The 12,866-nt window shown below is 39.7% G+C and overlaps 2 protein-coding genes across 2 annotated transcripts; one reads left to right on the top strand and one right to left on the bottom strand.

Annotated features, from left to right (window-relative positions):
- Window positions 1-412: 412 nt before the first annotated feature.
- gtsf1 (gametocyte specific factor 1) lies at window positions 413-3,787 on the bottom strand. The gene is made up of 7 exons (XM_086159656.1): window positions 3,691-3,787; window positions 3,372-3,455; window positions 3,185-3,291; window positions 2,621-2,747; window positions 2,447-2,530; window positions 1,604-1,661; window positions 413-1,525 (listed from the first exon to the last, which is right to left on the bottom strand). The coding sequence occupies exons 2-7, from the start codon at window positions 3,451-3,453 to the stop codon at window positions 1,450-1,452; spliced, it is 534 nt and encodes a 177-aa protein (XP_086015782.1). The 5' UTR covers window positions 3,454-3,455; window positions 3,691-3,787; the 3' UTR covers window positions 413-1,449.
- A 2,238-nt stretch (window positions 3,788-6,025) lies between these two features.
- On the top strand, window positions 6,026-12,862 carry letmd1 (LETM1 domain containing 1). The gene is made up of 9 exons (XM_086159731.1): window positions 6,026-6,156; window positions 7,112-7,263; window positions 9,182-9,294; window positions 9,637-9,719; window positions 9,811-9,997; window positions 10,702-10,803; window positions 10,901-11,053; window positions 11,140-11,236; window positions 11,593-12,862. Exons 1-9 carry the CDS (start codon window positions 6,041-6,043, stop codon window positions 11,703-11,705), a joined length of 1,116 nt encoding a protein of 371 aa, XP_086015857.1. The 5' UTR covers window positions 6,026-6,040; the 3' UTR covers window positions 11,706-12,862.
- Window positions 12,863-12,866: the final 4 nt, after the last annotated feature.

Here is a 12,866-nt window from a genome sequence, read left to right as displayed (position 1 = left end):
GCTTGTGAACAGCAGAGCCTTTTGGGGAGGCTCCTTTTGTTTGAATGTTCAATATATTGTCTTTTGAGTGTATTAAACTGAATATAGATTGAAGGTGATTTGCAAATCATTGTATTCTGTTGTTCCTTTTATATATATATATATATATATATATATATATATATATATATATATATATTTATTTATTGGTTTTGTTTTTTCTTTCCCCAGACATCTTTTTTAAATGGGACAAGACAAAATTGTGCCATAAGAATTAGGCGTTGCGTGAGGGAAATTAAAGATGATGTAGATCAGAAGTTTTTCTGATATGACAAACGAACAGAAAATCCCCTTCACTCATGACAGAAAACCTGTAGATGATAAGCATATCAGAAATCACAGAGAATGAACATGTTGTCAGTCATCCAGGTCATTGTTCTGTTTATTTTGGCTTTATTTTTCCAGAGGACAAATTTCCAACTCGAGCAAGGGTTCTTTAGTTCTGACTGTCAGGAGTTTCAGGTATGTAAGCATGGCAGGGCCTGATCTACCCTGTGCCTCTATGTTAAGTGAGTGTTAATCTGTCTAAGGATGGATCTCAAGCAGCCAGTGCTGGGTGGCTGAGGTCTCTGATGAGTGATGGTTTCATCCTTTGACTCTCCCTAAACTCATGTCCTGTATGGACAAAAAGGCATGTTATTGACCTTTGTCCTTGAAATGCATTGTAACAGCTGCACAGCAGCCATAAATGAACTGATTAGCATGGATGTGTTTTGTGGAGAAAATGAGGACATCTAGTGCCAACCTGGACATGATTCATGATTCCCATCCTTGACTTTTCCAAGGACATCAAAATAAATCCCAAACACGATGGAGAGTCAGTGAGGTAAAATTAAGATGGGTGCGATGGCGTTGTCCTCCCGGTCCGGCTGAATGCTAAAAAGCCATTCTTAAAAAGCTAACATATTTATTTTCATACTAAGCCTATGAAATAATTACTTTCACAATTTATCTATAAATGGAAATACTTGGTTATTAATGTATCTCATCAAATACAAATATATGGCTTTAGGGAAAAAAAATCTAGGTTAAAAATGGTTAAAATTGTATTTTCTAGCTTCAACAACACAAATTTCAAAACACACTGGTTTCTTCAAACATGCCTTTATTGTAATAAGCCTCCATCTAACTAGAGGTCACTGAAATTTAAGAATAATAGTTTCCAAACCAATTTCAACCAACCAACCAACAGTATAACCCAAACATGTAGTTCTTAGGTGACAGTGAAATATCATATTGATGTAATCTTAAAGTAAAAAAAACGGACCTCTGGATGCTTATGTTACTCTATTGTCATAGTGATTCTGAAAAGCTGTTAAAGCCGCACAACTTAAAAACTTTTAAGAACCAATTAACACAATTAAAAAGAAGAGCTGTGCGGGCTTCTGCAGCAGAACCTCCCTCACAAAACTACTGATTAGCCCACGGGAGCGTATTTGGCACCCTGGACTTTAGGTAGAGGTTGTTGGCAGTCCTTTCCTCCAGCCTGGAAGGAGATGCGACAGTTAATAAATCATAAAACGTGAGCGGAGCTGGCTGGAGCTGGCCGGAGCCAAACACTCACCTCCGAATCTGCGATGTATTTACACCCCACACAAACGGCGCTGCTGCATCGTCTACCTCTGCAAAAGGAAAAAACAGTTGCTGCAGTGGCTGAATGCCGTCCAATAGGAACACATTTACTACAACATACAAAACTTGCTAATTTAAGTGTACTCCATCACATGCACCAAACCCTTCAAATTCAAGTCAGGTGATATTTAGAAAGGCTAAATCTGAAAAGGAAATCCAGAAATGAGCACAAAACATGCTGAAGATGAGGCTTGTATGGCAGTATGCTTACATACCTGACAGCCCCGAATTCTCTGTGCTCTAGTGTAGTGATAGAGGTGTCTCTTATAAACAGTCACTTCTCACTAGTCAGTTTGGAGTTAGAAAGCATACTTTTTGAAACAATTACAGATAAGTGTCTGACAGAATCTTGTTTGACAATATTTTATTGGCAGATCCCATTTTTAAAGTAAAACCTGAATATTTCCACCTGGCAGGACCACTGATCCACATCTTACTGTACATCTCTCTTTTTTTCCTCTATTAACACACTTTTGAGACATCAGATCTGCTTTGTCTTTACTCCCTGTCCCAGCAATCTTTATCATTGGAGGCAAACTGTGAACACTGAGTCCTTTTTTCCCCTAGAACATCTCCAGGTTCAAGATCTTGTCAGCAAAGCACAACCATGCTGGCAAGATGAATTAAACCCAAATAAATCAAGTCTGGAAACAAAACGTCTGGAATGAATACTCGAGTGCTCCGCTGAGTTTTTTCTCTTTGAGGATTAAACTACTGTTTAAAACCTTCAGCTGTTTTCACAGAAGCTTACAATTTTCCAGCAAACGTAACGCACCTTTGTCCCAGTCCTCACTCATTTTTGGGTTCACCCACGTGCTCACCGGAACTTTCCACTTCAGTTGTCCATCAGCTGCTTTATCTGTCAGACAATGGAAACTCTTGAAGACACGCTGGGGTGTAAACCTCCTCCTCTGTCCCCCCTCGAAAATGACAGCGGTAATTCTCTCACCGCAGTCAGATGCCAAAGAAACTCGGTCCTCGCAGATTTCTGTGTGGCACTTCAGCTCATGATGGGGAATGAGGTGGCGAGCATTGTAAGGGCAGGATTTCAGCTCTCTGGCCAGCTCAGGATGGTTCTACATCAGTGGCATGAGAAAGGTCAACTTACTGTCAAGAAGGGCAACACACTCTGGTTTCTAATGTCAGTATAAAGTCCAGCCAGTGTCCGAAGGCATCCCGGAGCTTGCTCCAGGTTGGCTGCTGGTAATACATCTGTGTGCTGAATCATTGCGAAGTTTATCCAAGACTAGAAGTGAAATCAGACGCCGCTACCAATCAGAACCATGCATTTATGTGTCAGTGCATCAATGTAGACGCCTTTGTGAATCTTTGTACGTCTGAACCCCGGATGTGCACAAATTTGTCCAAACGGCACTATACAGTATGTAAATTCAGCACACAATTCATGTCTGGAATTTGAAAATTGCCCTGACCCAAATAATAGTGGGAATTAAAATGCACAGTCCTGTTGTCTAGTGCACAGAACACAGTATATGTACGCAGCTAAACTCACTTTCTTGCACTTAACAATATGGTAAGGGAAGCGACAGGCTCGGATTTGATGGTTCTTGTCAAAGGGGCACTGCAACAGCTTCTCAGGGTCCAGGTTTCCTTTTTTATCTGCAGGATAAGAGCAAAGGTGCCTGTTTAGTCATTAATAATTGCCGAAAACATTGCCATGAAGAAGTTAAAAGTCTTGCCAAACTCTTCGGCCAACAGTTCTTTCCCGGAAGAGGCGGTTCTGCAAGGGTCCGTCGTGATTCCATATCTGAAGGTGGCCATTTCTGTATAAGGGAAAAGAAACAGTTTAGTTTAATAAAAAGTAAATTATTCTCCAAGAGAACATCAACAGATAAGTTGCGTGGAAATACACAATTGCAGTCCACCAAAGAACGAGTGCAATCCGGGGGGTTTCTCTACGTGCATTAAAATGAATGGCATCCGCAAAGCTAGCAGCTAACTTCGCTATAATTTCATTTAATGTTTGAATACGCGTTGATGTATTGTTTTGTTTTTTACCTTATTCGCCACCGAAAAAACGCGTGAGGATTCGATTAATGTCCGAAATATTACTTTGAAACCTGTACGGCATAGGCAATGCCGGGAACGCGAGAAATGGACGGAAATGTGCGCCAACTCGTGGTGGGCGGTCGACTCAACTGACAGTAACAGTCTAAAACTGCACGGATTCTTCACAGGGGACTTTCTTTTTGAACTAAAGGCTTTGGGGGTGGTTTCGATATATATACCAGTTTTTCGTCATTTATTTTTATTAAATAACTAATGTATTACTTTTTAAAAACAGAAAAGAAGTACTCGGAATGTGAGATTTTTTTCCTTGAACACACAAAATTAAAAAAAATGGTTATACATATTTTACTAATAAGATTAAAGTGTAATTTTGAACAATTTCTAAAGGAGAAAAAAAAAATCCAGAAAAGAAGTACAGATTTTTTTTTAATCACAGTTTTGGAACATTTCCCGAAAAATCAAGTTTTTTTCAATATTTACCTATTAACTTGGATTTTAATAGAATATGCCTTTATTCGTCCAACAGCGGACATTTCAAACTTTTTCCTACTTGGGTCCTGGTTTTTAACTATTTAGTGGTTCAAAAAAATTAAAAAAACCACTTAAATAACATGAAAACGGGTTGACATTAAGCAATTCGACAGTAACGGTATCGACAAAATTGTTACTTTATTTACTTGGTATCGGATCGATACCAATAATGCGCAATTTAGCACAGCGTTGATGCTAATTGTTTGTAAACGCGGGCGCAGTAGTTAACGAACAATAACCGATGTCCGTTTTTATGGCCACCTCCAGGGGACCGGACCTTGTCGTCCCGGTGTGTTCAGATTTCAATCAGGGAAAAATGTCAAGGGTCAGGGGCTGATCCAGCAAGAATGGTTTATTCAAAGTCAGGAAATACACTTACGAGATATCCTGGGCCAGAATGTATATCTCCCCGAGAGGATCGTTCACCCTCTCAGGACATCCGCTGAGAGCGCCGTCATTTTATACCAACGCCTCAACGGTCGGGTTTACTTCCTAATAAGGACTTGTTTGTACACATTCTTGGGATTTGGGCACTTGGGGTTCGTGATGGGACGATGACACACTAGACAATCTGTGTCGGCACTGTATTGATTCTTTGTCGGTCACCCAACAGTGACCTCTGCAGTAGTTATGAAATCATTGCAGGTAAAGAAATTCCTTGTTTGTGTAAATGCTAAACTGAGTTGGTATGTAAAATAAAGCAAATTTGAGTTACAAATCAGAGTTACAATTTTTGACTTATGTACACATTTTTGTGAACTTAACTGTGAAATCATATGAAAAAACAAAGAAGTGATTAGTTTATGATTTTTTTTATTGAGGAACAAAAGTTTTTGGAGTATCTTTGCTCCAAGGCGATTTCTCCTCAGTGGAAAAAAACAGATTTTGTCATTCCTTTGTCATCACATGTCGCGTTAAATTTTAACACAGGCGGACAAACTCTTCTGCCGTAACGTTTATTTGGGTTATTAGTGATAAATATTGTTGAAAGTTGTAATGTAAATCCTTTTTACCCCTTTTAATTCCTCCTTTCCTCAGCTGCAGGGAATCTTCAAACCTTTGCAATTAAGACCTTAAAGATTGATACCACTAAGGAGCTCCACTGAAAGCCACAGGAGGTCTTTCCTACCTGAGGCTATCAGACTTTTTAATTCCTCTTCCCTCAGTCGCAGGGAATGTTCAAATCTTTGTAGTTAACAGTTAAAACAATTTATATTTCATTATATTTCTTATTATTTCTTATTATTTCTCCTTCCTACTTTTATCTATTACTGTTATGTTTTTACTTGAAACTCTGGCACAACAATTTCCTTCGGGATAAATAAAGTTGTTCTCATCTCATCTAAAACACTTTATAGCCTTGACTTTGACACTTTATAGTTTTATTTGTATTTCTTATTCCCCCCCCCCTTTTTTTTCACTGTTTATACAATTTCCTACTATGATTCACTATTGTTATGTTCTACTCGAAACTCTGGCACAACAATTTCCTTCGGGATGAATATAGTTGTATTTATATTTATCCTTATTCTTATTCTTATTCTTATTCTTATAGGCAATAACTGTCATTTGAATGTCTCAACTTTCGATAAACTGTGAAATGTCCTACTGGTTTAGCAAAAAAAAAAAAAAGGAAAAAAAAAAGCCAGTCTAGAAAAATGCCCACGGATTTTTCTTGAACCTGCGGATTTTCTGTCGTCATTACGGTAATTTTTTTATTTATTTATCTTTTTCCCCAAACATTATATTTAGCTTCGCCCTCTGCGTGTCATTACGGTAACCCACCCAGCCGTTCGCCCTGTCAAACATGGCGCTGTCCTGTCCCAGCCTGGCTGGTCGTCTGTCTTTGAGCCGACTGTTTGGCATCCGAATAATCAGCACAACGAGCGGCTTCTGTTCTCCCCTTGCGCCCCACCAGCCCAGGTATGCCCGGAAAGCTTACAAAATTTAATTCGTCCCAAGAAGGGCGGTTCGTTTTCACCCGAATTTCACCCCGCTAAGCTAGTTCTCTCCCGTATCGAGACAGCGGCTAAACCGTCGCTGTGTTTGTTTTCCTATAACATGTGTTTCGCGATGTTTTTATTTCGTCTTACGGTGTCCTTTTGTGAAACGAAATGATTTAAAAAGATGTTCAAATGTTATCATTAGTTTCAAACAAGGGGAGGGGTGGAGACGTAACGTCAAGGATCATGATGATTTCTTTCAATAAGGATTGGAAGGAAATGTGTGTCATCGTCACAAATATTCGGAGACAGGTTTGCGTAGATATGTTAACCGTATAGGATCAAAGAAAATCGATAGCGTTAGATGTTCACCTTCATTATTCATAGCTGGAATTTTTTACACGGAGGAATATGTTCATGTTCATATTCATATGTTGCATTTATTGACTTCTTCATAGCAAGTGGTTTTACTTCATAGTAAAATAACTTCAGTAGCCGTGCTATGTGCAGTTACTCCCGCTACGCTCGAAAAAATATTACCGTAAAGTCCATGGAACTGACGTAGTGTACATACACAACAAGAGAATCACAACACTAACGTCATTGGAAACTTGAGACAAAAACAAACTGGTTGTAAAAACACCTGAATTTGTATAACTTAAAATATCTCAAAACAACTGAGCTAATGAGTACTCTTAACTTCACAAATAGTTCTATGTAAAATATTTTTTGGACTCGATAATAAAAAAATACAAAAGAAAATTTGAACACTACTACAGTAGACCTTTAAAGCCCAGAAGTATTTTAATTATTTTTTAGTTTTATTTTAGGTCAAAGCGTTTGCAGGTTTTTCTATTTATATGGTTGATTCATGACAGAGGCATTTGAAATGTCTCTTGTTTATGGATTGACAGGTGACCTCTATCACTCTTCAGGTTGTTGTGCAGATTCCACGCTTCGTCCAAAGTGAAACAAGGCGTTGGCCGACACGTTGCCTCGAGACTCCAGCGGGCAAACACTAAGTATGAAAGTTTCCTCCAAAAGCGATTTCCGACCTTCCATCAACTTTACCACACCTTTGTGGAAGGTGAGCCCACCAGTCTCCTCTGTTCATTGCTTCAATTTTTGAACCCACCGGAGTTCAGATTCCCTGCAAAGCACCTCAAAAAAAAAAAAGAATAGCCCATATTCAAGCTGTATTTCTCGATCATTTTCAGCAACTGGGACGCAAAGTCAACTTCGGAGTCTGTTTATTAATAGCTCCGCTGACCAGCCTCTCAAATTTCAACAAAAAAAAAAAATAGCCACATATGCATGGCAAGAGGTTGCCTGTGGGTCCCCGCACAGTCTTCAGAATAGAAAAAAAGCAATCGTTAAAATCAGCAAAAACATATTTGAAAGGTGCCCCACTATTCTAGATTTTTGGTTTGTTTGCATTCAGGTTAATTAGCAGTAAGTGATCAAGACCCGTAATCTACTTAAACTAGTGAGGAAAATGAGCGTATTAGCAGTACACATTGTTATGAAGAATTCGTCAACATACTCAATGTTATTATAATCAGATTTATTGCAACAGATGAAATGACAAAGGCCCAAAGGTCTTTATTATGTCCTCTAAATGAAGTAGTTTAAATGTTTAATATTAAAAAGTGGTTTCCATTGCAATGTGAAAAGTTAGCCACATGAAAGTCACGTGCTCTTCAACAGGATGAGCTAATCAGCTATGTGAGAGGAGAAACTGACGGGAATAGGTTACAAGTTAGTCTCTCAGCTTCTGTACACTTGTTTTGTTCTTTTATTTAGTCGCCAAAAGGTTGCCTGTTGGTTTCTGACGGGGTTCTTCCCGAGAGTGAGTGCAAGAGTGCGTGCCTTCGGAAATGCGTGTATTACACAGTATGTCTTCATATGTGGTCTTATGACCATCTGGTCCAGGATATAGCCACGTCCCTTTCCTGATGCTGCCCATCCAAGTATAGCTGATATATTCATTTTATTAAACTCATTTATGTTTTTATGCTATATATCCCAGAGATCTTGTGATAACCAGGTCAGCATCGGCAATTTGTAGGAATTATTTGCAACTGCGTTTATCTGTACACGTGCAACCCACAGATGCATTATAATGTTCTTGGCACTGAGCTCTTGCCTAGCCCTGAGATGATGAATTGTCATATCATGGCAGCCTATGTTCGCTTAGAAACAAAGTTCTGCCAGTTTGTCCTGCAGAGTGAATCTGGACTGCGTTGTTTATATTCCAAACCCCTCTGTACATGTGGCCCTGCGATTGACTGATCAGTCCAGGATGTACCCCAACCTTTTGCCCGATGACAGCTGATCCTGCGACCCTGAGTGCAGGATAAGCAGAAGATGATGGATGGATTGATAGTATAAGAAAGAAGGCTTCTGAGTTGCTTTCCATTGTGTGGATCATTAAAATAAAGAAAAAACTGTTTGTCTGTGTATATATATATATATATATATATGTGTGTGTGTGTGTGTGTGTGTGTGTGTGTGAATGTATATACGTATATACCGGTATGTATGTATGTATGTAAGCTCCCTCTGCATTTATATAATAAATATATCATGAGCGGCATTACTGTCAGCGGGGGTTTAGGGGTGGTCAGGCAATGAGGGGTTTGCAGGGTTGCTGAGAATTGAGGAGTTGGACGGCTCTGGGGACAAAGAGAGACACTTTGAGTGTCTGGGGACACTCATTTCCCTTCTCTGGGTTTTGCACTCATTTTCAGCCACCACATCAATAACCTGTGATTTTTCGTTTCTGAAACTGTAGTTAATCCGTAGGAGGGAAAACGATTGAGACCATCTTTTGTTATTGATCCGATGATGCGATGTTTTCTTCTGCGGATGTTATTTGCATCTTATCTGTTGTTTGGTATCGTGACTTCGGTATCATAGTGACACACTAAGAGCCTCACTGTTTTCTGCATGTGAGCTCTCTTTCACTCTCCGTCATTTACATTTGTTTCACTCAATCGCCGCAGGGTTCAGACTTCTTTATCGCGACGGCAAAGAAGTGCTGAGGATAAAAGCCAAGATGTCCATTGGAGTGAAGAGGCATAATCTGCCCTACAGGGAGATGGAAAAGCTGAGACAGGTTGGTGATGGTCAGAGCTTGGGGGTGGGTCTGTGTCACCAGTCTGTCAGAGCGGTATAATGTCATCATAATGAAACTGTCGTGGTATAATCAGACGTCTGAATTTAAAGAAGTTACAATCTGCCGATTTTATTTTATTTTTCAATTGTTAGTGTTAGTCCTAAAGTGTGTTAGATACTCTCTGAAGCTCACATGGAACAGTAGCCAGGAAGTCTGACTGCATCTAATGGTCCAAACACTTGGATTTTCATCTTTTTTTTTTTTTTTTTTTTTCTTTCCATTCACGCTCCTTCATGTGGATTTCCTCCAGACAACGGCTTCACTCATTTTTAACGTGTTCAGTTCCGCAGGGACATTATAAAGGCCATTCCACTGGTGTTGATTTCAAGCCCCCCGTTTGCCAACTACCTGGTTTTCGTGCTGATGTGAGTAACTCTTGAGATACATCCTGGTCGCCTCATATGACAGTGCCTCCCCCCAATAACGTGTGCGTCTCTGTCCGCCCCCCTCTCACAGGTACTTTTTCCCCCGGCAGCTCCTGATTCCTCATTTCTGGACTCCCGTGCAGCAGGTGGAGTTCCGTCAAGCCTACCACTCACTCAGGGCTAAACACCACATGCCCGTGCTCAAAGCGCTCCAGCATGTGAGCGAGAAGGTCCAAGAAAGCCAACAGCGGCATCACCTGAGAAACCTCTGCTCTAAGGTAAGGTAACAGACAGCTTCACGCTTTGCAAAGACACTATCATTCCTTCTCGGCTGTGTGGAGTGACAGAGATTAATATTCCGAATATAATGAAGAGGCTGACATGCTCAACATGGATATCATCATGTTTTTGAATATATAGAATATTTTGATACCATATTGTGTTTTGATTGGGAAAAAGTGACATTAAAGTAAGGATCAGGGAGGCAATTTCTTACATTTAAAACACAGTTGTGGCAAATTTACATGACTTCCTTCTCTTTTTACTTTTATTATTGCCACTGTCATTTTTAAATTAAAAGGAAATCAGCAACTTGTGACACTAAAACATTTGAAAAACATACAAATCAAACCAGGAATGAACTGAAAATCACCAAACTAAACATTTGTGACTACATTTGAAATTGCCAAGAAATTACCAAAAAGATTTTAGGTTTTAAAAGTGTACATATTTAAAATTTCTTATTGCCTAAGTATGACATTGAAAGGCCAGACCGAGAATGCTGAATCCGCCATCATTTAAAGAAGTGTAATATTTAAAAGCGTGATGACAAGAGGGGCAGTCAGAAGCTATTGGTTGCCTCAGGATGTTTTGTAGCTGCAATTGTGCACAGATTAGGCTTCAGCAAGTCAGTATTTTTGTTTGAGCACTTGCGCTGTTCAGATCAGTGTGACTTTTTTTTAACCACGTCTCCATTTTTCAGGTGCAAAATGGAGAAAACCCCAAAGTGTCTGAAATCCTGGCGGTTCAGCGGTTGTTTTCCGGGCCTCCTCTGGGAATCAAGCGGTTGAGTGTGGCTCAGGTGGTCAGTAGAAAATTTTCTTGACACAGAAACACTCATGTTGTAAAGAGCTTGTTAAACATTTCTGGACAATGATGTGTTTGTTTTCCTGGCATTGTAGAGACATATCAGCCCACTGCTCTTCCTCACACCTCGCCTTCCGGGATTTCTGGTCCGGCGTCGCCTCAACAGCCACGCCCTAGAGCTGCTGCAGCTGGACCGAGCCCTGAACAGGCTTGGTCCGCATCAGCTGAGCGACTCTGAACTCAGACAAGTCATTCCCTTTTGATATTTACTATATAAACACACAAAGGCCAGCTTTTTGTCACCATACACACATATTGTTGTTTTTTTCCCCAGGCTTGCTACGTGAGGGGGCTCAATTCTGATGCTGCCAGCGCTAGCCAGTGCCGTGAGTGGCTGTACCAGTGGCTCCAGGTGTCCTCTTCATTGAAAGGTGAGGAGGACACTTTTATTTTTGTAAAACCTATTCCTGTATAGCTGGCTGTTCATTCAGGTTTTTTGAAAGTACTGGGTTTTAGGATATGTGCTAACATTATTAGGCTGCTGCAGATCAAGAGAAAGACTTGTCGACCACAGCTGTAAACTTGGTTAGCTTTTAGCCGCCTGTTAGCTGAGCTAAGGCAACAATGTCAAATGTCTTTTTAGTGTAAAAAATGTACACTTGATGATTTGCTGCAGGAGTTGAAGTCACAAGAATTTTGGTGACCAAACAAAAGAAAATAAGTTATTGATCAGTATAATGAACTTTCAAAGCTTTTCTTAATCCTGAAACGTTCTTGACATTTGCAGAATCCGAGGTGTCGCTCCTTTTGCACAACATGGTGTTTCTCTCTGCCAACTACGCACTGATGCCTGAAGCTGCCCCCGATTCACCGTCCTTTGCACCTCGGGGCGGCAAATAGCTCTATCGGACTTCAACGTTCCACTTTGCAAAAGGAAATGACACACCGCAAAGTAGTCAGAATTTTGGGGAAAAAGAAGCATGGAGCAACAGGAAAAGAAAATGTGTTTCCAACATTATTGGAGATTTGCTAATTGAAATTCTAGCGTCAGTCATGAAATACGTTCACTCAAGAAGTGACTGACATCAGACTGAAAAAAGAAAAATGATCAGAAAGGAGGAAACTCTGCTTTGTATTGTACATCATCCACTGGACTATTTTTATTGCTGATATTAAGGTTGGTTTTACCTTTTAAAAAAAGGTAAAGGCTGTCTCTTTTTTTTTTTCCACTTCTGCTTATCCAGTGTCATGGATGAGCAAGCGTACAAAGAGGTGGGGCTCATTTGTTTTTGATTTTCGTTTGGTTTTTGTTTTTTGCAGGTCAAGCGACACTATGGTTTGTTATTAGCTCTGCTCGGGGAATGGAAGAACCATTCTGGCACATTCCATTCACACATGTGGAGGCTGCGTTTTTGGAACGCATTCTCATCAAACATGCACTGTTCTATTTTCCTCCATACTTTTACCTCGCTCTATGCACTGCTCCAGATACTATTCTATCAGCGATGCTGATTTAACATGCATAGCATGAAAGTTGAGTCTAAATGTTATCGTTTCCCTAAAAGAGATTGGGATTTTACTTGATTGCAAAGACATTCATTTGTGAAATGTGAAAAGCCTTTTTTTTCCTTTCAGATAGATATCTTAGTAAACTTGTTTGACCTGCATACAGCAGGAAAGAGTGGCTGAAAAGAGCTTTGATGGCACTTTACATTGTTTGTTTACCTGATTTTTTTTTTTTTTTTTTTTTTTTTTTCTTTTGTGCTGTGGGGGATTGAAATTACACATTGCATCATGATCTCACTTTACACACCTCAAAGCTTTTTCTGCTTACTATAGAGTTACAGTTGAAAGAGGACCCTCCCTTAAAATGTATAATGAGAAATTATTCCTGTGCCTTCCAAAAGGATAGGCACACTGAATTGAATTGAGTTGCATATGTTATTTTTATTTTTTTAAATGTAATATTTGCTTGAATGTGTTGTTTTGATGTGCCATATTATGTGCATTGCAATGAAGCTCTTCAATAAATACCTATATGCCAGCTAAAAAGAAAATATT

Source organism: Fistularia commersonii, chromosome 14, assembly GCF_037954325.1.
Source record: "Fistularia commersonii isolate RoL2024-O1a breed Wild chromosome 14, RoL_Fcom_v1.0, whole genome shotgun sequence".
NCBI classification, from domain to species: domain Eukaryota; kingdom Metazoa; phylum Chordata; class Actinopteri; order Syngnathiformes; family Fistulariidae; genus Fistularia; species Fistularia commersonii.
The sequence above is the reverse complement of the archived record's forward strand: the minus strand, read 5'-3'. Positions and strand labels throughout refer to the sequence as shown.

What these genes read in the sequence shown, in the direction of transcription:
- letmd1 (XM_086159731.1), top strand. Translation starts at nt 6,041, where the DNA reads ATGGCGCTGTCCTGTCCCAGCCTGGCTGGTCGTCTGTCTTTGAGCCGA. An exon ending in TACCTGGTTTTCGTGCTGAT is followed by an intron (nt 9,720 to 9,810) that starts GTGAGTAACTCT and finishes CCCCTCTCACAG; the next exon opens with GTACTTTTTCCCCCGGCAGC. An exon ending in TGAGAAACCTCTGCTCTAAG is followed by an intron (nt 9,998 to 10,701) that starts GTAAGGTAACAG and finishes TCCATTTTTCAG; the next exon opens with GTGCAAAATGGAGAAAACCC.
- gtsf1 (XM_086159656.1), bottom strand. Translation starts at nt 3,453, where the DNA reads ATGGCCACCTTCAGATATGGAATCACGACGGACCCTTGCAGAACCGCC. An exon ending in ACTGTTGGCCGAAGAGTTTG is followed by an intron (nt 3,292 to 3,371) that starts GCAAGACTTTTA and finishes CTTATCCTGCAG; the next exon opens with ATAAAAAAGGAAACCTGGAC. An exon ending in ATATTGTTAAGTGCAAGAAA is followed by an intron (nt 2,748 to 3,184) that starts GTGAGTTTAGCT and finishes CCACTGATGTAG; the next exon opens with AACCATCCTGAGCTGGCCAG.